The 26,382-nt window shown below is 33.1% G+C and overlaps 2 protein-coding genes across 4 annotated transcripts; both read right to left on the bottom strand.

Moving 5' to 3' along the window:
- Positions 1–3,264: 3,264 nt before the first annotated feature.
- On the bottom strand, positions 3,265–9,648 carry LOC112024704 (protein DETOXIFICATION 40). Its single transcript, XM_024057333.2, has 7 exons — positions 9,064–9,648; positions 8,288–8,919; positions 6,967–7,023; positions 6,585–6,823; positions 4,249–4,367; positions 4,078–4,164; positions 3,265–3,536 (listed from the first exon to the last, which is right to left on the bottom strand). Exons 1-7 carry the CDS (start codon positions 9,373–9,375, stop codon positions 3,471–3,473), a joined length of 1,512 nt encoding a protein of 503 aa, XP_023913101.2. The 5' UTR covers positions 9,376–9,648; the 3' UTR covers positions 3,265–3,470.
- Positions 9,649–13,388: 3,740 nt separating this feature from the next.
- Positions 13,389–22,884, bottom strand: LOC112024695 (uncharacterized GPI-anchored protein At1g61900). Of its 3 annotated transcripts, XM_065767978.1 has the most exons (8): positions 22,452–22,883; positions 16,780–16,959; positions 16,042–16,647; positions 15,320–15,565; positions 15,166–15,177; positions 14,764–14,907; positions 14,569–14,613; positions 13,389–13,829 (listed from the first exon to the last, which is right to left on the bottom strand). In XM_065767978.1, exons 1-8 carry the CDS (start codon positions 22,519–22,521, stop codon positions 13,759–13,761), a joined length of 1,374 nt encoding a protein of 457 aa, XP_065624050.1. In that variant the 5' UTR covers positions 22,522–22,883; the 3' UTR covers positions 13,389–13,758. The 3 variants fall into 3 exon arrangements, 2 of the variants coding, with proteins under 2 accessions (XP_065624050.1, XP_065624051.1); XM_065767979.1 differs by lacking the exon at positions 15,166–15,177; XR_010626816.1 differs by lacking the exon at positions 13,389–13,829 and having other exon boundaries at positions 15,107–15,177; positions 22,452–22,884.
- Positions 22,885–26,382: the final 3,498 nt, after the last annotated feature.

Below are 26,382 nucleotides of genomic sequence, written 5' to 3'. Positions count from 1 at the left end.
AATTAGCTATTATTTATGTTATTAACAAAACACACCAAGAATATGTATATGNCTCTGAACACATGCATGCTCAAAGATTTCCTTTTCTTCTTCTTCTTCTTCTTCTTCTTCTTCTTCTTCTTCTTCTTCATTTTTTTTTTTTTTTTTTTCCAGATTATAATTTTCATTAACTTTCATAATAAAGTAAAATAAATAAACACAATCGCATCAGCTGGTGATTCCTTTATATTTGACTTCAAAACTGCCAATGTAGAAGACGAATATATACATCCAAACCAAATTAACTGAAATGAAAAATATAATATAAACCGAAAAATAGAAAGAAGTTAGATAACAACCTGCACAAACCCCACAATTTCATGTTTACAGTTTACTCCCATATAAAGCATATTGGACTCCAATGACAACGCAATCCACTCAAAACCTGTTCATCAAAATTAATTAAAAAAGAAAGGAAAAAAAAAGCAAAAAATCCAACAATTCTTAACACAGTAAACTAAATAGACTACCAAAAAAATGTCACCCCTGTTTAAAGGGTATTGGACTCTAATGGCAAAGCAATCTCACTCATAACCTGTTCATCACAATTAAAAAAAAAAAAAAAGTAAAAGAAAAGACCCCACAATTGTTTACCCAATAAAATAAATACCAAAAAAAAAAAAAACCTAAAAGATCTTATTGAGTGAACTATGTGAAGTCAACCTAGGGCACATGTACTGAAGATAAATCCACATGTATAAATCAAATATAAAAGATCTAATTGAGCGAACTATGTGAAGTCAACCGTGAACACGTAACTGAAGATAAATCCACATGTATAAATCACACAATAAGAAAATCCTAACCTGGTGCAAAGAAAGTAACCTTTGATGGGAATCCTTGGCTACGATTTAAAGTGTCAACGCTTGTTCTAGACGATTGTTCTCAACATATTTAATTAGAAGATAACTTCCAGCAATCGTCTAGAACAACCGTCTAGCATCTCTTTTTCTCAACATATTTAATTTTGTTTTGTTTTTCCTATCTCAAAAAAAAAAAAAAAATACATAACATATTTTTGTTTTTGCTTTTAAAATAGTATTGTGCAAACTAGAAGTGTATATATAAAATCTCTACCTTTTACTAATAATAATAAGTAGATTAAGGGAGGATTTTATCCCTCACTTAGAAAAGGGCAACCAATTGCAACAAAACGATGTCATTTTGGTGTAATAGGTACTCTCTCACTAGATATGTTGCTCCGTTACTGTTTTTTAACAAATATGGGCAGAATGTTTATATTATCATGACTTATAAAATCTAATATTTATATATATATATATATATTATAAGGATTGAATTTGTGAAAACAAACATACATCTCTTTAACATTAGTTTCTTATGATCATAACTATACTGCTTTGATTTTTTTTTTTTAAGTTATATGTCTCGTGCGAACTAGTATTTATGATAATTTTTAAAGAAGTAGGATTAAAATTGCATAAAAGATGCTCACTAGCCAATTTTCATTGATAATATGACTAAAACTGTGGTTTATTTTTAATTATTAATGTATGATATAAAATAAAACCAACTGGAAGAAAACACAGATTACACACCAAATTTATGCTTTTGAAATCACTCTTTATAATCCGTTTGACTTTGGTCGTTTCTATGTGCCTAATAAATATTAAATAAAAAATAATTTGGCTGTTCTCTACTTCTCGTCTCCATTCTTCTCCCATACAACCAAATCCATTATACATACATACATATATATATATATTCCTGTCTTCTTATTCTCTTAGACAGATTCTTGGTTCCTTCTCATATGTCCTTTTTTCCCTGTCGGAATGGGATTCCAAAAGCTAGAACCCATCATTGTAATCTGCAAGGGTATTTCTAGTAGTTCACTCAAAATTTCAATCAAATTTAGTTTAAAAAATTGTTTTTCTAGTCTTCATTTTTTTAAATACATTCTTCAACAACCTTTCTTATTCTCTCTATTTCAAGTCTTTGTTTATTCCCTTTTTCTTCTCTCTAAGAACCTTTCCTTTTCGTCTCTTTAGATTTTTTTTTTTTTTTTTAATTTATAAAAAATATCTCTTACCTGTACAGATTGCCAGATTGGTTCATTTGGCTCTCTGTCATTATTCATATTTCTTTCTTTTTTAACCCTGCTCACACTTTCTTGCTATTCAGCTTTAATTTGGAGATGGACAGTGGACACCCATCAAAGGCCACTTGGTCAAATTGAGCTCAGGCTTTCTATTTTTTCTGTGGGGTTTAAAAAGAAAAGAGAAAAGCTAGCTTTGGAGTTAAGACACCCATCAAAGGCCACTTGTTCATATTGAGCTCAGGCTTTCTATTTTTTATGTGGGGTAGTGAGAAAAAGAAAGGAGAAAAGAAAGAGAATAAGAATAATTGTGTCAAAAATATCGAATATAGTTTGGAGATGCCATGACAGTCTCTGAAGCAATTACAAATTTTTCTAGCCATAGGTTTATAAGCTTATTGGAGCTTTTTTTAACTCACTTTGTTGGAAGAGTAATTATATAATATTGCGGGTGTTCAAATGATGTCATATTTCCTTCTCACACGACATGACTGTACCAAACAGTTAAAAAATAAAAAAATAAAAATCTTTGTATACTTGTTGAAATAATATATATTCGTAATTTTTTTTATACATGTGTAATCGTTATAAAATATCAATACCATAATACATTCTTAGAAAATTAATACAGCATATATAGATACTATGGTAAGCAATATAATATATATAATATTCTTAAATCTTTTTTCAAAGTAAAGGGAAAAATATATTATGATACAATCTTTAAATTTGAATATGACGTTTTATGACAATGTTAGAGATATTAGATTTATGTATATTGGCCTAAAAGACAGAATTATTTTATTCAGCCAATATATCTCTAATCCTAGATCATAATTCCTATATATACCTTATTTAGGATTCATTGTAACATACGAATTGAGATTATAAATCCTAATTTTTTGATTCTCTCCTAATGGCATTTTTTTTTTTTAATTTGGTGGGTGGTGGTTGGGATTCTGTTCTTTTGTGATTTTAGTTGTATATAAAAATTGGACTGTGGATGTTGTGGCTCACATATTTGGAAAGGTTTAATGTAGTTGGGTTGTTAATTAGAGCCCATTTTAAGTTAGTTGGACATAATAAACGCACATTTGCCTTAATGACTGGCCTCTTTGTCCTTCAAATTCTCAGCTCGAATAAATGACTAATAATGAGGCAAATTGAAATTCAAGAACAAAAAATTAGAAATTGAAATTCAATGCAGTGTTAATAATCTGACTAAGCCAGTGGCACCAAATTTGGTGAGGATCCTCATGAAGCATCATGATAGGCTTATTGAAAATTGAAAATTGAACACTTGATGGTTATTGGTTGGAAAAGACTCAATTTTCCATGCACGCAAAGGCTTGTAACTTGATGCGAAAAGAGTGTGTTAATCCGTCAAAACAGGTTCCTTCTTGTCTTCCCACTTATCCAAACGCTTCTTTGCTTTTTCAACCTGAAAATTTTTAGAGTTCAATATACAAATGATCACCAATTTGGAAAATTGAATCACCTAATTGTCAAAAATACATCTAATTAATTGGCATCACAATAAATGTTTTCTTGCTAATTTAAATAATTCAATAACTTCAACAGTAGAGAGGGAATTTGCAAATGTTTATATTAGAATATTAAAAAGTGTCAACTTAATTACAAAGTCTTGAATTTTCGACCAAGATTTGAGCAACTAACAAACTAGTAAAAATAAGAATGTTAGTTGAGTCTTTATCTTTCATTATATATTTATTTGAAGTCATCATCATAATTATTCCACTAAGCAAATAATTTATTTATTTTTCCCCTTTGATTGATAAGTAAATCATTGTTAGTCCTTGTCATTATGAGTCCGCCGAAATTTGGACTGGTATTAGAATTACTTGTCATTATCACTTGTAGTAAAACCCAAGTTGTTTTAATTATTATAAAAAAGAAAAGAGTTAAAAGTTAATATTGTATATGTTAATGTGATTATTACTAAATTTGGTTGTTGAATTTACCTCTTTAGTCCAATCTGTCCGAGATGTGAACCAAATTAAAATGAGAGTCTGTATAAAAGTGCCTCCTATCATCCCAGACCAAATGCCCTGCACCAAAGACATAATTGAGAAAATAAAGGAACTGTTAACTCAAAAATAAAGGTAACAGTAAGAGTAAATAATTGGTCATACCTTAGCTCCAAGGTCGAATTTAAAGCCAAGTACTGCACCCAGTGGGATACCAATAATGTAGTAACACCCCACGTTAACGTACGCAACAAATGCTTGCCATCCACAGCCGACAGCCACTCCTTGAAAAATATGAAAAATGCTATTTACATTTCTACTTTCTACATTTTTTTTAGTTTATCAAATAGTTGCTGACATACCCAATTTGTGTGGATATATAATAATATAAATTAATTATATAACATTTTAAGGGTAAGTCGTAAGATTATTTAAATGTTAGGGATATTACAAATTTTACTATATAAGTCTTACAAGTTAATGTGTCACTAATCATAAAAAAAAAATTCAAATAATTATTTAATATGTTAGAATGGCACTAATTACTTCCATTATATCGTATACACCTTTAAAAAATTCCTGACATCTATATGTTAAGCCCATTTGACATGCAAAGTATGCAGCAATATACATTTTAAATGCACGCCATTGTCTCAATTTCTTAATGAGTCTTATAATTCAACTAATATTTCTTATGTTTCTATCGGAAATATTCACGGTTCAAAACTTTAAGTCCCTCCTCCCCAATTATCAAATTATAAAATTTCAAAGGAAAAAAAAAAATCTTTTATCTTACACAAAACATTCCATGTGGCATGCACTCCTATAATCCTATGTTCTGCATATCCATCCAGCTTAGGTGCAGCTCGATTACCTTCCCTCTTTACATGAATTATTTATTTCACAACATTTGGAGCCACTTATTTCTTTTAGCCTCATCAATGATGCCTCCTTGCTTATCAATAAAGTTTTGTTTAATGATTGTTTAGCATTACTCTTAGGAATAATATTGGTAATAATAACCATCTTTAATTAGAAGATAACTTCCAGCAATGTGAGAGAGATGTTAAACAACTAGTCCATCACTACCATTAAAAGACTTGACTGTTAGATTTCTTCATTATCTGTGTTAGTTAAATGAGTATTTTTGTCTGTTTACCTGTAAAGTGTAGATCACTCAGTAGAGAAAAGGACAGACAATAGAGTGCAAGAACATGTTCATCGAATAACAAAGATAGCATACTTCTTTTCAGGAATTTGTACAGCTTGTTGGTCAGTGCAAGTTTAGGTTCAGCAAAAAGCCAAATTTTTTCATGGCTAATATTTTTTATGAAGATATAGACTGGGTGCATTGCATCCTAGAATCATTTCTAAAGCTAATTGACTCTGAATAACCTGAGAAAGCTGTCATGCATGCAGTCTTTACATTATCAATCTCATCGGAATTTGTTTTGGATGAGTTTATATATATTTATAAACTTGTCTTATTTGTGCTCAACTTTTTTTTAAAACAAAATAAACTGATAAAAATATGCTCATGCATGCAAGCAAACACCTAATCTCGTATTTTATTCACTTAGTCAAATTTTTTTATTAGTTAGATAAAAGTAAGATAGAACAAACATACTTGAGGCCTAGCTACTAGCTACGTACTGCTTCCAATTCAACTTACTGATTTGTCTGCTTGTGGTGATCCAATTAAATGAATTGAAAACATCACTGTCTTACCTAGCAAAAAGGAACTTGAACTCCAGTTTTTTTTTTTTTTTTTCTCAACGGGAGAATATTTTATTGCTTTGCAAACTACACTTCATCAATTTTTGTCTTAGAGTACTGAAAAGCTAGCTCTAACTTGGTTATTTAATTCCTAATAGCAGTGACAAAGTGACTATATCAGATTGGAAAAGTGAAGACAAGATCGTACATACATAACCTTGGTTGGTCTATTGGTTTTTTTTTTTTTTTTTTAAATAGGGTTTTAGGTCTTATTCAATGAAAGTATTCTTGCGTGTATGTGGAACAAAGGAACTACACTCACCCAAAAGTCACTATATAGATTATAAAACTATTTCAATTATTAGGGTTTTCAATTAGGCATGACCTGCGTGGTGACTCACAAAAGTCATGTGTTACTGCATGTGTTATGTACACATTTGATTAAAGGGTGCTCAGCTTAATCTTGTGCTTACCCTATATATCTTAATGGACCACATGTAGTAATATCAAAAATTGTCACGCACGTGCATTTTTCAACTTCAATGATTTAGCAAAGTGGTACCTAGAAAAATTCTGTTTTCTTTATGGTATATCGTCGTACTATTGGCACTGCTAGGTAGGTTGTCACACTTTAATGTGCTCTCTAGCTAGATAATAACAAGTACAAGAAAATAATTACCTAAAAAAATAGAGAATCACATCATTACCAAACACAAGAAAGTCAAGAATTAATGGTAAAGTACTAGTTACAAGCAATTTATTATTGGAGAGACCAAAATTCTTACCAGACAAAACGGGTTGGATTCCATTGAGTATGATAGATATGGCAAGGAAGGGAGAGAGTTCCGAGACAGCATCAGCCACCGTTGAACCACTCGTAAATGCATAGCTAATGACACGCCTCAAGATAAGAACAAGGATGGCGCAGATCACCGCGATGACTGAAGAACTTAGTGTTACTATCACCACAGAAAATGCTGCAGATTTTGGATGTCCAGCTCCTAGCTCATTGCTCACCCTTACACTAGTATATTGTTTATATATTTTGAGGTAAACGTACAGTTAGATATCAATTTTTTCATTAATCTTGTTAGTTGTTACTATATATGCAATAATATTTGTCACAAAAAACACATCTAAATTAATAAGAACCACATAAATGCTAACCTTGCAGCAGCATTGAAACCCACTGATATCATGTAGACCCATCCTGATACGGTCATGCTGCAACCACAAAATCATGCTACTCATTAGTACCTATCATATTCTTCTTCTTTCTTCTTTTCTTATTTATTTTTTCTTTTTATTGACCTCGCAGTAAAACTTCTTTTGTGGAAAAAGTGCGTATTTGTTACAGTCAAAAACACAAAAGCCCGCATGTTTTAGATTTCCACTATCCCATTCAATTTTCACGTTAGCCTTTACACCATCTTTTTCACCTTTCTTGTAAAGTTTATACTTTTTTGATAATCTAAACCATAAGTATATACATTATAATACATAGGTCAAATTAGATAGAGTATAAAGTAAGGTGATAAGTAGTAATTAGTGTATCATAAAAGTGAAAAAAAAAAAATACTAAAATGCTATAAGTTTTATTACATAAAACTTATAAACTGGTGTGGTAATAAATGTAATTTATGAATTTTAATTACCTCATAATTGAATTTTGAATTGTTTTTTTCTAATTGATGACACATTATTTTGTAAAACTAATGTACCAAAACTAATAGTACCTATAATACTACTCATAAAAGTGAGGTCAATTATGATCCCGTTTAAAATTGATACTATATAATCACAATCTACCACCTCAAATATTGTGAAATTTGTTGTGTTCATAGTATTGTTGGGTGATAAATAGTGAATATTGAAGAAACATTACTTTTCATGTGTATGAATCACTAAAACTACTTTGATTATGTATTAATCATAATAGACCACTTAACAGATGTGAAAAAAAAAATTATTAATTATACGTAGGAAAAAAAACACTAACAGACCAATCAGTCACTACTTTTTTGTGTGTTCCTAATCATGTTCACATTAATTTTATATATATATATATATATATATGAAAGATATAAAATCATTTGTCTTAATCGTAGTGATTCCTTTTATACTTCATCAGTTAAATTTGGTTGATTTTTAAGGAAAAGACAAAAATGACTGTGATAGGGTACAAGACAAAGGTGAAACACTAGCTGCTTTCTCTTCACGTAAATAAGTCAGCCTAAAAAAAAATGAATGAAAGAAGGAACGGTAGCCGAATAAATAGAAATTAGAAAGTTCTTAGTTGACTGTTTGTTGTTCGGGTAGCTAGCGGATCTATTTGACCCTCAACCAACAACATATTTTTCTCGATTATTCCACTCGACATGATCTAGCTTCTACTCATATTCTAAAGTTCCCCACAACACTCACAAGCACACAAGTGGTCCCAAGCACACAAGTGGGGTCAAGAAGAATAGAGTAGGGCTTTTCTTACCAAATGGAGAGAGCGTCCAAAGCAATCTCAGCATTTTGGAGCAACCCAGCAATCAATACAAGTATCTGATAATACCAAGTCTCCAGACATAGCATGATAGCTGATGCAGTAGATAATTTCAAAAAGTCCCAGAGCCCAGAAAAAGCTTGCCAGCTAAGTCCAGTCCATGTGTATTTGCACCTGTCACTCACCAATATGTACACAAACTGCGCAATCACTATGATCCACCATGAAAAGCTCAACATCAATGCCGCACCCAACAATCCCCAGCCCAGTTTGTAAATCACAATCCAGCTCAATAGTAAATGCACAACTAGTGTAGCTGCAGAGATGTACGAGCTAGGTGCCACTATGCTTTGTGCTTGCAGAAACTTTTGTATGGGAAAATTAGCAGCATAGGCAAAGATTTGTGGGATAAGACCATAGACAAAAATTGCAGCCGCGGATGCAATGGAATTTGATTCACCTAAAGCAAGCAAGAGGGGCTTGGAGAAGATGTAGATGAACATAACTAAGACCCCAGTACACATGAGTAGGATCATTGATCGCTGAAGATATATGCCTAGCATTTCAAACTTGTGAGCACCATAAGCCTGCCCACATAGTGTTTCCACTGCGCTTCCCATTCCAAGCTAGCCAATCAACAGATTAATCAGTGTCGATCACATATGACTTGCTTTTTCACTTTTATCAAAGTTGTAATATCTTGTAAGTGTAACAAAAATGTGTACAAAATGAGATGAGGTTATAGTACTTTAGTGTTGAGGTATACATACCATGAGGCCATAGGCGAATATTTGGATACCATTGTTACCAAGAGAGGCAGCAGCGAGCTCAAGATTGCCTAGATGACCACAAAAGATTTGTGTGGACATGGAAGTGACATTGTTGAGTAAGTAAACCACTACCGCAGGTGCTGCTAGGCGAAAGAGAGTTTTCAGTTCAATCCATGTACCGGATTTTAGGCGGCTAAAGTTTGAAATCTCAGTGTTGGATAGGGTATCTTCTAGTTCAGAACTCACTGTCTCTGGTGTTGGTGGTTTTGATTGTAATATGGGTTCATGGAGCTCACTGTCAATGGTGTCCATGCTCTCTCTCTCACACACAAAGAAGTCGAGTTTGTGATAGCTAGTAAAGTTACCCTTTGTTTATACTGCTTGATATACAAGATACATAGGGGTTTCTAAACTAAGAACACTGAGTTTGTGAGAGCTAATTATATGTATAACCAGTTTGCCTATGATTATAATTGTTTGAATTAGTATATATAGTAAGGGTTTTCTAGATGAAGGACGTCCACTAAAACATGGATGAGGGTTTTGAGGCCATTTGAAAAGTTGAAAGTTAGGGATGGAGCTTTGAACTACACCACAAAGGGGATTAAAAACCAAAAAAAAAAAAAACTAGAGTACAAACATGTAAAGGAAAAATAATAATAATTTGAAGGGTTAAGATATGCCTAATTAATTAACAGATTTAAGAATTCATGAGACAAATTTTAGATAAATGCATAAGATAGCAAGTTGGTATATCAAATCAATACCAGATTCTCAAAAAAAAAAAAAAAAATCAATACCATGCTACGATAAATAAAGAGTAATCGTTACGGAATGGAAATAATAGATTCAAAACCTATTGAATATATATATATATATATAACAGAACCAGAAGGAAATATTTGTGTGTATATAATTTCACTTTTGGATTTATGCGATCTGCACTAAAGAATCAAATCAACCTAATAATTTTATAAGATATAAAAAATAGAATGAGCTATTAAGCATTACGTAATGAATTACGTAACAAATCAACCTGATACTTTTAATTTAAATATATTTCTTTCCTCTTTAATTAGGACATCCTAAGATTTTTTTTAACAGGAAATTCTTATGTTATTACCTTTTTGTTTTCGAAACCCAATAAGATTTTTTGAAAATATTATGTCACAACTAAAATAAAAGTTTGTGAGTTTTGTATAAAACTTTCCTTTCTGTAAGATATGAGAAATGATTAATAGGGAACTTCACATCTAATTTTGGAGAAGACTGAATCATGTGCAACATATAACTTATGACCATTTGTTATATAAATATTCAAAACTAAAAGAATTATTTTACAATGAATGGAGTATGGTCAATTTAAAGGTCAATAATTGGAATTTCGGTCCAAGAAGTTATTAGTGAGTAGTCACAGCAACAATTCCTTTACAGAACAGAACAGAACAAGGGAATCCGAATCAATTTTCCATTAACAGGGCATATATCCTTTGTTAGAACTTGGATAAGCTAAGGCATATTGAGTTGTTCTCGATAGGACAGCACGTAAAACTTTCGCACATCAAACACTAATACACCAAATACTAAAATATTGGTTAGAGAGAGAAAGAGAGTGAGAAAGGAGGTTTAGAGCACAAGCATTTAGCACATCAAACACTGAATAACATGTTCCATGAAATGTTCCGAATGTCAAATATTATGTTTTTTTTTAGAACATACTACATTTACAATAATGTTCTACTAATAGAACGACACTTTAGCATATTCAAAATAATAATAATAATAATAATAATTCGCCGGTTCTCTGGCTGAATAAAGCCCAATAGTAATCTTTTTTTTATAAGAGGCATAATGCATTAAGATTAGAACTACGTATGTACGTATTCATGAAAGAGATTACAACAACATTTAATTTCCTACCTTTTGTCAAACTGTTTCATTGTTGGGATCCAGTCATTTACTGTGAAGATTGTGTAAATAGATGACTATTTCACAATGCTCAGATCTCTTACTCCCAATAATTAAACTAAATTATGTAGTTAAATCGAATCTATTGCATAGTTTGACTACAGAATTAACTAAGTAATTTTAATTGATGACTTCGAAATATACAAAAGATTCTTTGTTAGAACTCAGAATCATTATTAAAGGCGGTGAAGTCGGCACTGTATGCGATTACTTAAGTTAAAAATGAAAACATATTAATTAATTCTTTTTAGAAATAGTTTTTAAAACCTCATTTCTTTTTAAGTTCCAATATATTTTTTACACAATAAATATTAAAATAAGTTGTGTTAAATGCAGACTACACCGTATCTGTTTGGATACCACTTATTTGCTGAAAATTGAAAACTTATTACTGAAAATACTGTAGCAAAATAATTTTTAAAAGTGTGAATAGTACTGTAGAATTTAAATTTACCTAGAAATTTGCGTTTCGCTAAGTTTGGTAGTCTATGAACAATACCATGAAACCCACAATTTTCATCCTAACGCTTCACAAACGCACGCAATATTTCATGATGATTATTTTACTGTAGAGAAAAAAAAGTACTATGGAAATGCAAAGTTAATATTAGTTACACAAAGAGTTGTGCATATGTCATGATGATTATCAAGGGCGGAGCCAGAAATTTTTGTTTGGAGGGGGGCGCGATTTGTGTTGCTAATTTATTAGTCTATACAAAGTTAATATTAGTTACACAAAAATTAGTATCTTTCATAATAAATCCTTAAAATTAAATGATTCATAGAATTAAATTAATCTTTCACCATCTTTCATAGTGAAATCCTTACAATTTTTTTTTTCAATATAAGTTACCAAATTTTCTACCGTTGTGAGTAAAAAAATTTCAATTGAATTAATGAAGTGTTCACAAACATAAATGATCCAAAACTTTAAAAAATATGAGAACATATTTTACCATAAAAAATGAATTTGAGAAACAATGCATTCTTTATAACTACTAGACAAATTGGACAATTTTTTTAAGAACATTATTGGACCAACTCAAATAGTTGGGGGGGCCAAGTCTCATTTTTTAGGGCTAATTATTAAAATATTAAATATTTCTATATAGTAAAAATGGCCCCCCACACAGAGTTGTGCATAAAAGATAATTTATTATACTAAGTAGGAAAAGAAAGTTTTTCTTAATTTTTTACTCATCAATTAATATAACATATTGTTTTTGTTACATGTCAATGAATTAATAATAAACTCACGTGAAAGCGATATTCTTTAATCAAAATTTATTATTTTAATAAGTTGTAAGAAAATAAATAAGATTATCTCTAACATTGCACTAGTTTTAAGCTTTTAAATGAAATTACCTTTTTAAACTCTAGACCTTGCTCATGTGAGAGGGGACATAGTCCACCAGAGGGACTTAAATTGTGTTAAAAAATTTCCTGACATATTATTGTTAAGCTGTACATAGTGTCAGATTATACAGAAATTTACATTTTAAAATTAATCCAACGCATGTTGACGTAGTATCTGACATTTGGTGTATGTATAAAAAATTAGAAATTTGGTGTATGTATAAAAATTAGAAAATGCTAAAGTTAGTATCAATTTTAAGTACATAGCAAAAAAATGAAAAAAGAGTAGCACTATCAATTTCAGTGTTGGGTGATACAAACACTTCAGTAAGAAAGATATCCAAATAGCCAATAGACAATAATAGCCTTATAGCCAAGCATGCTGGGATGATCGAATCAGTGACGCTGGAACATTTCTGGATTAGAAATTGGAATAAGAATAATGAACTTCTACTTTGATGCCTAACAATTTGTTTTGAATTTTAGGTGAAACATCCCACATAACTTAATACACTAATCACAATTTGTCACATTAACAAATTTGAAAAAGTTATTAAATTTATTGTGTCCTGAGATATTGTTCACCCTAACCCATTCTTTAACGGTTGTAGTTCTTCAAAGACCATAACTTTTATGCTACAACTTTTATCACATCTCTTATATAATTAAATGTGAATGATTGTCTATCACTTTCATATAAGCCCACAGCTTGTTCCTCAACACTCAAAACCACGATAGAGTTGTGACTACAATTGTGACGTGAGTTGTGTCCAGACTTTCTGTGACGGTTGTATGGAAGCCCATGCTTGGCCCATTCAATACAATCTCTATGGAAACTTTTTCCCTCTTTTGAAAATTAATTTCATCATAAAGAAGAATAGAAGATACAGCTTAAGCACTTAAGCATTTCAGGTTCAAGTAACTCTAGAAGATAACAAAACATTTTAAATGTGAAAGAGATATATAGAACAGCATTATTAAAAGCACTGGCAAGAAAGGCATTGGCCATATAAGGTGGACACTAGATTAGAAAAAAGTACTTACAGGTTGCAAAAGAGCTTTTTCCTACTAAAACCTAAATTTACATGGCAATCTCAATATTGGTAATTACAATATCACTTTCCTCACTTTCCTAATTTCCTTTACAAAAATGTTATTACACCAGCAAACAAGAATCAAGAATCGATAGGATCAGAAACACAATATTAAATTACCTAAATTCAAGATTCTCTGCCCAATAAACAATTGTCTTCAATTGACAAGGCTCAGATCAGATCAAGAGAAACCTTCTTGAAATAACTTCATCTAGTTATCCTTTTCTCTTTGAAGACTCTGACAAGGTGCAATTGTGCAAGAAAAAGCTTCTTAAGATTACAATAGCATTAGAGGGACAATTAAGGAAGCGATGAGCAGAAAAAGCATGACATCGTCATTATAAAGTCCTGCAAAGCAAGTTAGCATGAAGTTAAGGAGGGTTAGTGACCAAAAAGAGAATTAATTGTGTTCCACAATTCAAAGCAACAAAGTATGTTTAGCTTTGGATGCAAAAAGTTTGGTTTTCAACTATGAAGAGTTTCCTCCAAGTTTTTAGCTAAATAAGTTCTTTGTGTTTGTAAGGATAGAGAAAGTGGGTGACAGGAATTCTCTGTCTCTATCTTGGTTTAGCTCCCCTTTAAGGGAAAATAGTGCCCATCAAACTTTGGAATAAAACGATTTCACAATACTTTCCATTCCATTCTTCTACATGTTCTTTTCATGAAGTAGACGGGAATTGATACTTCATAACCCACTTGATAGGACCAAATGGCATACATGCCTTACTTTTTTGTATGACAACTGCCTCAATTAAGACAGCTCCCATTCTTGAAGATATACAATGAATGGCATCTGGCCTCCACTCACGTGATGGTGGACCCCATCCATGGTTCCCATGCAGGGATGCCATCACCATGCAAGTGACGGGCAGACTCCACCAGCGGTACCTATTAAATTTCTACTATCCTTGTAAGTTAAAAAACCATGAACCTAGGCATCTATTCCAGGTTAGTTACATCTTAGGATTGCACAAATCTAACTCACATTGAGAGCTGCACCACACCTTCTCCAACACCACCTCCTAAAAAAAAAAAAAAAAAACCCCAACACAACAACAAAAAAAAGAAATAAAGAAGGGGTGCTTACCACTTTGGGCAGATGTGGCTGCTGGAAGTGCAGGAATTTTTATAGCTGAAATTCCAATAAGTCAGGTTGGTAAATATAACAGAAACAAAATAAGCCTTTAGCAAAAAGCAATTTAATTTTCAGAAGGAACAAGTAACAGATTTAAAAGACTCGGTACTCCATATAAATGAATAAAATATAATAGCCAGGACATACTTTTATTGCATGAAGAAGCTTGCACTTGAGATGTAGTGGGCCATGGAGCTGCAATGTTGTCATTTAAATCACAAAGGAAGCTTATTCCTGAAGTTGGGTCTAATGTTGCATCAGAAGGCAAGCTAGGCAAAAGACATCCAGCCTCTGCTTCAGCCAAAAGGAGAAAGAAATGCAAGCTAATTACAAGATTGAAATCAGAAAGTAATAACATTTAATCCATTCACTCACACAAATCTAGATTAGAAACTAAAGGTTCTATTTGCAAACCTTTTGCAGAAAAAAGGTCATAATAAAGAATGAAAGGAAATAAGCTAGAAGGAAATAAATAATTTCTGCACCATACTAAATGATTCTTTGTCTTTAGTTTATTATTCCACAATGCATATGAATTATGCACATTACCTTGAGTTCCAACTGAGACATTGAATTGTTGTTCCATAGCGTTTTGAGATGGAAAATTGAAAAAAGAATCATGTATCAGAATCAGCTTAAAGTCAATGTGACAGAGAACATATTTAGTTTAATTATGAAAAGGGAACCCAGAAAAAACATGAACCTTGAAGGGAGAAATCCTTGAGGCTTATATGACACAGGCTATATACATCTTTTGTAATATTTGACTTCCTTAACTTTGTTCCCAATGATGCAGCACAATCCAAAGCTTGCAAGTTGGTTATAAAACTCTGCTTTTGGAAGTGGGAGACATAGCTTCCCATGGCACTACAGCATGCCGTCTGGTTACTTATCCCATGCCCACAGCCCTTTGCGACATGCTCCATGTCAGGGAAATTCAGGGGGCAAACTGATGCACAATCACAAGAGAAGAAATATGAGATTGATGAGGCCACCTGAAGGGATTGGCATACAAATAAAAAATCAAACATGTATAAGAAACAGAGCAAACAAGAATTACCACACAAAAAAATGTGGAATTAATAAATTTCCACGATAAAAGGATTGAGGAAGTCACAAGGACAGATAGAAGAGACCATCTAGGAGCTATCAATGTTGTCTATAAGTTTACAGTCCAGTACATGAATAAGGAAACGAACCCAAAGTTGGATTTTGCACTAACAAAAGAATCTTCTAAAGAAATGGATGCATAGTGACTTTCAAATATATGTTATACTCCATGTACTCCCACACGTAACCATATGCTTCTAACACAAGTACTCAATTCTTTTGTGGATACTTTTAAGTGTCAGAAGGTGTCTTAGACAAAAACCTAGACATAATCTTGAGAGGTTATTCTACATCCATGTTTTACCCCAAACTCACCTTTATTAACATTGCAATTTGATAGTACCCTGAGAACATGCTTCGCAAGAGGAGGATCGAGTTTACTTGCCAACCATCTGTGGACGATACTTCTACAATCATCTATAGTAGATGAGTGCTCAGGTAAAACATGGGGCCCATCAATGCTCAATAGCTCAGAAGCCTTCAATGCAATCCTCGTAGCAGCTTCTAATATTGCACCCTGACAAATTTGGTTGCAGCATTCTTTCACAGAATCAATCTCAGCACAAGCTGCCAGAAGCTTGGAAGTATCTACAGTGTTCTCAAACTCATTAATATCAATGACTGGGCAAGAGTTTTGAGTGAGATTTGAGGCATGAGTTGAACATATCTGTGTTACATTAAAATTAGCACCCTGACCAACCAAAATCTGCTCAATGTCTGAGAGGCAAAATTTGGCAAGGGTCCCATTTAAAGCAAGGACATTGGTTTCTTTACTCGATTGACCAATGATAATTGCAATAGTGGCCTCCAACTGCGGACAACAAATGACATTAGCCAGAAAGGGTGCAAAAGCAGACCAGCAATCTATTGATGTTATACTCAGCAAGCTTTTAGCAGCAGTGAAGTTTAACATACAGAGTCCTGCATTAGAAGAGAGAGAGAGAGAGATAACAAAGCACAACATGTGATCAAACTTCTTAATCCATATAACTTTAAGAATGCAATGTAAATAAAGATTTTACTATAATTTTTAAGAAGTATATTTAAATAGACCTGATAATTTTGGAGTGGTAGTATTTGTGAAGGGTATCAATGGTGAAGGTGCAAGCATAGGAATAAACGGCTGAGGAGACCCACTAGGAGAGATCTCAGGCATAAAAGCATCCCTTCTTTTATCCATCAAAACAGGACCCGTAAGATGATCTAACTGGCTGCAGCAAGATTCATGAAAACCTGTACCAAAAGCATAAGGAAAATGAGGATATCAGAAAAACTTTCATTTATGTTTTACACAATAAACGTTTTAATGCTTAGAAATACTATAGGCATGCATGCAAAGAGATGTCAGAAAATATACTTGAGAAAAGGTGGTATGTAGACTAACATATCAGTGGAATACTAGAACCTTTTGAGAATGGATAACATCTTGCTTATTCAAAGAAATTAAAATGTAACAATTGAAGCGTCCATTCACCAATTCAGGTTTTTTTTTTTTTTTTAAAGGAATGGGAAGCTTTTTTAATTTATATAAGTAATGGAAATGGGAAGCTTAAATTTAAAATCATAAGAATACCTCATAAAAATCTGTAGAGGCAATTCTGTAATTCTATAGAAAAAAACAAGAAGAAAACTAACCAAAAATGAAACAGTAACTACAAGCAAAACCACCTAGAAAAAGGAAATAGTGATAGTATGTAAGCTTTAACTGTAATGATGCAAGGAAGCACTGGTGCACTACCATACCCCGAAAGGACTAGTCAAGCTGTAATTAAGGCTCCTTACAATAGCATCCATAGCAAAGATTACCTAGTAAACACTTGATCTAAGACTTAACTCATGCCTACACAACACTAATGTCCTAACGTCCTTGTTGAGATAAGGCGATAAAGCACTAGCAATATTTGAGGCTATAACCTAAAAGGACTAGTCAAGTTACAATTAGGGCTCCTCATTGTCACTTAGATCTACTTAGTAAACACCTGATGTGGGACTCAACTCATGCCCTTTCAAGACAAACTCTTCTAATCTAATCAAATATCCAAACTATTGAAGTATCACACTAACCTTCAACACAAAATTTGACAATAAATTGAGTCATCAATCGGAGGCTCTACTTTCTATTAAACAAAAAAAATTGTAGTGATATACTGGGTTTGTTGCTCATTGACCCACTAATTTATTTATTTTCTAAGTAGAGTACTAAGATAGGAATTTCCAACATACATGGTTAACTTCTCCCTTGTTGATAATGTATGTTGGAAACCAATTCTCTGGAAATTGATGCTAAGTACAAAGTCCACCTACACATCTAAGAAGATGATGAATTTCTTAGCGGTGCTATCACAGAGGCAAGTTATTGAACATTTAACACAAGTCTATACCTAAATGAATGATACAATTTATTCCAAAATCCTAACACTAGCCTCAATCTAGAACACTGGCACATCAGTCTGAACCTTAAAGAAAACAATTTTAATTAATAGCAAATACTAATGCCCAGCTCATACAAGTAAACTGATAGTGTAAACAATACAATTGGATCAGCAAATTGATTGCCAGTGCACCATATTCCTTAAAGTTGAAATGAGAATTCAATACCTCCACCAAAAAATAATAGAAGGAACTTTGAAGTTTGAAACCATATTTATATACCAATAATAAAGTCCCACAAAACCCATTTCATGAAACCCCAAAACTCAGCAAAAATACGCTAAACCTGCCTACATTTCCTCCAAAATAGAGCAATTCAACAATGAACCCCAACTGAAAAAACTCACAGATGAAGTAAAATAAACCAAAACCCAGTACATCACCTATCAACTCTGTGCCAGCCTGCCAATTTTGGCCCCAACTGCGCAATATTTGAATCCAACCGGGATTAGAGCCCTTAATTTAACATTAGAAACATCACCAGTACCTCCAACATTGTACAACAATACAAGCAACCAATTATTATTTCCCTCAATCTCAAACCTAACCCATCCTTTCTTATTGCATGGGACTCAGCAATACTTAACAGGGATAAGACCAGCTTTTTCTGGTGGAAGTTTTGGGAACATGGGCATGGACAAGTCAAAGTGCTGAAGTAAGGAGATGTCAGAAGATATACTTGAGAAAGGGTCCAAAGGGAGTTATGTAAACTAAAACATTGTGGAATACTAGAAGCTTTTTGAGAATGGATAACATCTTGTGAATTCAGAGAAAGTAAATGTAACATTTGAAGCCTCTATTCACCAATTCAGGGATTCTTTTTTTTTTGTTGTTTTGGGGGGGGGGGGGGGGGGGGGGTGGTTTTTTTTTTTTTTTAAAGGAATGGGAAGCTTTTTTAATTTATATAAGTAATGGAAATGGGAAGCTTAAATTTAAAATCATAAGAATACCTCATAAAAATCTGTAGAGGCAATTCTGTAATTCTATAGAAAAAAACAAGAAGAAAACTAACCAAAAATGAAACAGTAACTACAAGCAAAACCACCTAGAAAAAGGAAATAGTGATAGTATGTAAGCTTTAACTGTCATGATGCAAGTAAGCACTAGTGCACTACCATACCCTGAAAGGACTAGTCAAGCTGTACTTAAGGCTCCTTACAATAGCTTCCATAGCAAAGATTACCTAGTAAACACTTGATGTAAGACTTAACTCATGCCTACACAACACTAATGTCCTAACGTCCTTGTCGAGATAAGGCGATAAAGCAATAGCAATATTTGAGGCTATAACCTAAAAGGACTAGTCAAGTTACAATTAGGGCTCCTCATTGTCACTTAGATCTACTTAGTAAACACCTGATGTGGGACTCAACTCATGCCCTTGCAAGACAAACTCTTCTAACCTAATCAAATATCCAAACTATTGAAGTATCACACTAACCTTCAACACAAAATTTGACAATAAATTGAGTCATCAATCGGAGGCTCTACTTTCTATTAAACAAAAAAAATTGTAGTGATATTCTGGGTTTGTTGATCATTGACCCACTAATTTATTTATTTTCTAAGTAGAGTACTAAGATAGGAATTTCCAACATACATGGTTAACTTCTCCCTTGTTGATAATGTATGTTAGAAACCAATTCTCTGGAAATTGATGCTAAGTACAAAGTCCTCCTACACACCCAAGAAGATGATGAATTTCTTAGCACCAGTTCCATAAAAGCAGCCTTGCCAGAAATCAATCCATGTGAAGTGAGCACTGATTGTGTCAATTATTTGTGGCAAAAATGGTGGCCAGGGTGCTATCACAGAGGCGAGTTATTGAACATTTAACACAAGTCTATACCTAAATGAATGATACAATTTATTCCAAAATCCTAACACAAGCCTCAATCTAGAACACTGGCACATCAGTCTGAACCTTAAAGAAAACAATTTTAATTAATAGAAAATACTAATGCCCAGCTCATACAAGTAAACTGATAGTGTAAAAAATACAATTGCATCAGCAAATTGATTGCCAGTGCACCATATTCCTTAAAGTTGAAAGGAAAATTCAATACCTCCACCAAAAAATAAAAGAAGGAACTTTGAAGTTTGAAACCATATTTATATACCAATAATAAAGTCCCACAAAACCCATTTCATGAAACCCCAAAACTCAGCAAAAATACGCTAAAACCACCTACATTTCCTCCAAAATAGAGCAATTCAACAATTAACCCCAACTGAAAAAACTCAGATGAAGTAAAATAAACCAAAACCCAGTACATCATCAAACTGCAACATTTTCCCATCACTAGTAGTTGCTTGGAATGACAAGCTTTGCCCTATCAACTCTGTGCCAGCCTGCCAATTTTGGCCCCAACTGCGCAATATTTGAATCCAATCAGGATTAGAGCCCTTAATTTAACATTAGAAACATCACCGGTACCTCCAACATTGTACAACAATACAAGCAACCAATTAGGATTTCCCTCAATCTCAAACCTAACCCATCCTTTCTTATTGCATGGGACTCAGCAATACTTAACAGGGATAAGACCAGCTTTTTCTGGTGGAAGTTTTGGGAACATGGGCATGGACAAGTCAAAGTGCTGAAGTAAGGAGATGTCAGAAGATATACTTGAGAAAGGGTCCAAAGGGAGTTATGTAAACTAAAACATTGTGGAATACTAGAAGCTTTTTGAGAATGGATAACATCTTGTGAATTCAGAGAAAGTAAATGCAACATTTGAAGCCTCTATTCACGAATTCAGGGATTCTTTTTTTTTTTTTTGGGGGGGGTGGTGTTGTGTGTGGTTGGGGTTGCACCTTTGTCCCTACACACCGAAAATCTTCAACAACCAAAAAAAGAAAATAAATAAATAAATAAATGGGAAGCTTCAATTTAGAATTATGAGACTAACTCATAAAAATCTGAAGAGACATTTATCAAAAAAAATCTGAATAGACAATTATAAGATTCAAGCAAAACAATAGAAAAGGAAATAGTGGCAGAGTGAAGTTCTAACTGACATGATGCAAGGAAGCGCTAGTGCAGTACTATACCCCAAAAGGACTGGTCAAGCTAGAATTAACGCTCCTAGTAATAGCTTGCATAGCCAAGACTACCTAGTAAACACCCAATGGAACCCTTAACTCATGCTTGTGCAACACACACTTCCTAACATCCTCATCAAGACAAGGTGGGGAAATCACTAGCTACATTTGCGGCCATAACCTAAAAGGACTAGTCAAGTAACAATTAGGATTCCTCATAATTGCTTAGATCTACTTAGTACACATCCGATGTGGAACTCAGCTCATGCGCGTGCAAGTGTGCAACATACTCTCTTCTAATCCAATCCAATATCTAATCTATTTGGAGAATCACACTAACCTTTAACACAAAATTTGACAAGAAACTGAGTCATTAATTGGAGGCTCTATCTTCTATAAAAAAAAAACAAATAGTAGCGATATACTGAGTTGGTTATTCATCAGCAACTAATTTAGTTGGTTCTAAGTAGTGTGCTAAGACAGGAATTTCCAACAGACATGGTTAACTTCTCCCTGGTTGATAATGTATGTTGGAAACCAATTCCGCGGAAATTGGTACTATGTACAGAGTCTTCAGACTCACCCAAGAAGATGCTGTTTTTCTTAGCACCAGTTCCATGAAAAGCAAGCTTGCCCCATAATTCAATCTATGCAAAGTGATTACAAGTACTAATTGTGCAACAATGGTGGCCCGGGTGCTATCACAGAAACAAGTTATTAACATTTCACGCAACTCTGTACTTAAACTAATGACACCAATCAATTCCAGAACATTAACAGTATCCTCAATCTGGAACAGTGGGACATCAGTCTGAACCTTAAGAAAAACAGATTAATTAATAGCAAACATCAAGTAAACTCAGTGTGTCAAAAATACAAGAGTATATTTTGTCAAAAAAAATAATAATAATAAGAATACAAGAGTATATACGCATAGCCAATTGGTTGCCAGTGCACCATATTCTCAAAAGTTGAAAAATGAAACTTCAAGACCTCCACCCAAAAAATAAAAGAGGGAACTTCGAAGTTAGAACACCATATTTTCATACCAATAATGAAAATCCACAAAACCCATTTCTTGAAACCCCAAAATACAGCAAAAAAAAATATACACTAAACCCACCTACATTTCCTCCAAAATAGAGCAATTAAAAAATGACCCAACTAAAAAAAAAAACTCACAGATCATGTAAAATAAACCAAAACCCAGTAGTACAGGAATTAACAAGTAAATGTGCTTGCATACTCACAGAGAGCTAATAGGAACACTTCCAGAAGAATGATATTGAGACTGAGCTTGAAAAAAACCCTCCCTTTCATGCCTGACACTTGTATCAAACACAGTAGAGCCAAAAACAAAACAAACAAAAAAATGAAAAAAAGCAAGAAAGAAAGCAAAAGAGAAAGAGTGGTTAACAAGAATCAGGCTGGGAATTGAAGAAGTTGTTGGCTGGTACATATGCGAGTAATGATAATCAAAGGAAAAGAGAAAGAGACAACAGTATATTATAGAGAAGCCATGAATGAGCTTCACAGTGTGTGGGGACTAGAAAGCAGTATAGAGTAATAGCTAGCTGTCCTCACTCACACACACAGTCACTCTCTTTGAATGAGTGAGAGAGAGAGGTAGAGCCCACCATGAGCAAGAAACTCAGAGACAAACACCAACCAGTGCATTAACGCCATCAATTGCCTTTTCCCACTTTTGTTTGTATGAGTATGAGTGCTAAAGTGCTGTGTCTCGCACGGGTGACACGTGTGTCGGGACCCACTTTTTGCTTGCGTGTTCAGCGTGTCATTCACACTCACACGTAGAGCCTTCATGCGTGTGAGGGGACGCGTGGCCTCTGCCCAATTGCATGTTCTTCGTCACTGCGGATTTGGGATTGGGATTGTTTTTTCTGGTGCTGGTTTTAGTAGGTTTTTTTAGGCCTGCAGAATAAGCAATGATGATAAAATTTGGACCAAGTTTTCTTGTGGAGTGATTTCCTTGCAGATTTCAATTAGTTTCAATTATTCTAGCCAGTAAAATATTTTATCGTACGTCAAAAATTAATTAGTATTTAAGTCGATTTATTATATATAAATAATAATAATAATAATAATAAATTCTTCGTCAATTTATAATGGTTTTTAATTTCCTACCTTTTGTCAAACTGTTTCATTGTTGGGATCCAGTCATTTACTGTGAAGATTGTGTAAATAGATGACTATTTCACAATGCTCAGATCTCTTACTCCCAATAATTAAACTAAATTATGTAGTTAAATCGAATCTATTGCATAGTTTGACTACAGAATTAACTAAGTAATTTTAATTGATGACTTCGAAATATACAAAAGATTCTTTGTTAGAACTCAGAATCATTATTAAAGGCGGTGAAGTCGGCACTGTATGCGATTACTTAAGTTAAAAATGAAAACATATTAATTAATTTTTTTTAGAAATAGTTTTTAAAACCTCATTTCTTTTTAAGTTCCAATATATTTTTTACACAATAAATATTAAAATAAATTGTGTTAAATGCAGACTACACAGTATCTGTTTGGATACCACTTATTTGCTAAAAATTGAAAACTTATTATTAAAAACATAGTAGAAAAATAATTTTTAAATGTATGAATAGTGCTGTAGAATTTAAATTTACTCAGAAATCTGCGTTTTACTGAATTTGGTGGTCTATAAACAGTACCATGAAACCCACAATTTTCAGCAAAACGCAAAAAATTTTCATCCTAACGCTTCACAAACGCACGCAATATGTCATGATGATTATTTTACTGTAGAGAAAAAAAAAAAGAACTATGGAAATGCAAAGTTAATATTAGTTGCACAAAGAGTTGTGCATAAAAGATAATTTATTATAATAAGTAGGAAAAGAAAGTTTTTCTTAATTTTTTACTCATCAATTAATATAACATATTGTTTTTGTTACATGTCAATGAATTAATAATAAACCCACGTGAAAGCGATATTCTTTAATCAAAATTTATTATTTTAATAAGTTGTGAGAAAATAAATAAGATTATCTCTAATATTGCACTAGTTTTAAGCTTTTAAATGAAATTACCTTTTTAAACTCTAGATCTTGCTCATGTGAGAGGGGACATAGTCCACCAGAGGGACTTAAATTGTGTTAAAATTTTTCCTGACATGTTATTGTTAAGCTGATCATAGTGTCAGATTAGACAGAAATTTACATTTTAAAATTAATCCAACGCATGTTGACGTAGTATCTGACATTTGGTGTATGTATAAAAAATTAGAAATTTGGTGTATGTATAAAAATTAGAAAATGCTAAAGTTAGTATCAATTTTAAGTACATAGCAAAAAAATGAAAAAAGAGTAGTACTATCAATTTCAGTGTTGGGTGATACAAACACTTCAGTAAGAAAGATATCCAAATAGCCAATAGTCAATAGCCTTATAGTCAAGCATGCTGGGATGATCTAATCAGTGACGCCGGAACATTTCTGGATTAGAAATTGGAATAAGAATAATGAACTTCTACTTTGATGCCTAACAATTTGATTTGAATTTTAGGTGAAACATCCCACATAACTTAATACACCAATCACAATTTGTTACATTAACAAATTTGAAAAAGTTATGAAATTTATTGTGTCCTGAGGTATTGTTCACCCTAACCCATTCCTTAACGGTTGTAGTTCTTCGAAGACCATAATTTTTATGCCACAACTTTTATCACATCTCTTATGTAATTAAATGTGAATGATTATTTATCACTTTCATATAAGCCCATAGCTTGTTCTTCATCACTCAAAACCACGATAGAGTTGTGACTACAATTGTGACGTGAGTTGTGTCCAGACTTTCTGTGATGGTTGTATGGAAGCCCATGCTTGGCCCATTCAATACAATCTCTATGGAAACTTTTTCCCTCTTTTGAAAATTAATTTCATCATAAAGAAGAATAGAAGATACAGCTTAAGCACTTAAGCATTTCAGGTTCAAGTAACTCTAGAAGATAACAAAACATTTTAAATGTGAAAGAGATATATAGAACAGCATTATTGAAAGCACTGGCAAGAAAGGCATTGGCCATATAAGGTGGACACTAGATTAGAAAAAAGTACTTACAGGTTGCAAAAGAGCTTTTTCCTACTAAAACCTAAATTTACATGGCAATCTCAATATTGGTAATTACAATATAACTTTCCTCATTTTCCTAATTTCCTTTACAAAAATGTTATTACACCAGCAAACAAGAATCAAGAATCGATAGGATCAGAAACACAATCCTAAATTACCTAAATTCAAGATTCTCTGCCCAATAAACAATTGTCTTCAATTGACGGGGCTCAGATCAGATCAAGAGAAACCTTCTTGGAAATAACTTCATCTAGTTATCCTTTTCTCTTTGAAGACTCTGACAAGGTGCAATGTGCAAGAAAAAGCTTCTTAAGATTACAATAGCATTAGAGGGACCATTAAGGAAGCGATGAGCAGAAAAAGCATGACATTGTCATTATAAAGTCCTGCAAAGCAAGTTAGCATGAAGTTAAGGAGGGTTAGTGACCAAAAAGAGAATTAATTGTCTTCCACAATTCAAAGCAACAAAGTATGTTTAGCTTTGGATGCAAAAAGTTTGGTTTTCAACTATGAAGAGTTTCCTCCAAGTTTTTAGCTAAATAAGTTCTTTGTGTTTGTAAGGATAGAGAAAGTGGGTGACAGGAATTCTGTGTCTCTATCTTGGTTTAGCTCCCCTTTAAGGGAAAATAGTGCCCATCAAACTTTGGAATAAAACGATTTCACAATACTTTCCATTCCATTCTTCTACATGTTCTTTTCATGAAGTAGACGGGAATTGATACTTCATAACCCACTTGATAGGACCAAATTGGCATACATGCCTAACTTTTTTGTATGACAACTGCCTCAATTAAGACAGCTCCCATTCTTGAAGATATACAATGAATGGCGTCTGGCCTCCACTCACGTGATGGTGGACCCCATCCATGGTTCCCATGCAGGGATGCCATCACCATGCAAGTGACGGGCAGACTCCACCAGCTGTACCTATTAAATTTCTACCATCCTTGTAAGTAAAAAAACCATGAACCTAGGCATCTATTCCAGGTTAGTCACATCTTAGGATTGCACAAATCTAACTCACATTGAGAGCTACACCACACCTTCTCCACCCCACCCCCCCCCCC

Source organism: Quercus suber, unplaced genomic scaffold (assembly GCF_002906115.3).
Source record: "Quercus suber isolate HL8 unplaced genomic scaffold, Cork oak 2.0 scaffold_872, whole genome shotgun sequence".
In the NCBI taxonomy this organism is placed as follows: domain Eukaryota; kingdom Viridiplantae; phylum Streptophyta; class Magnoliopsida; order Fagales; family Fagaceae; genus Quercus; species Quercus suber.
The sequence above is the reverse complement of the archived record's forward strand: the minus strand, read 5'-3'. Positions and strand labels throughout refer to the sequence as shown.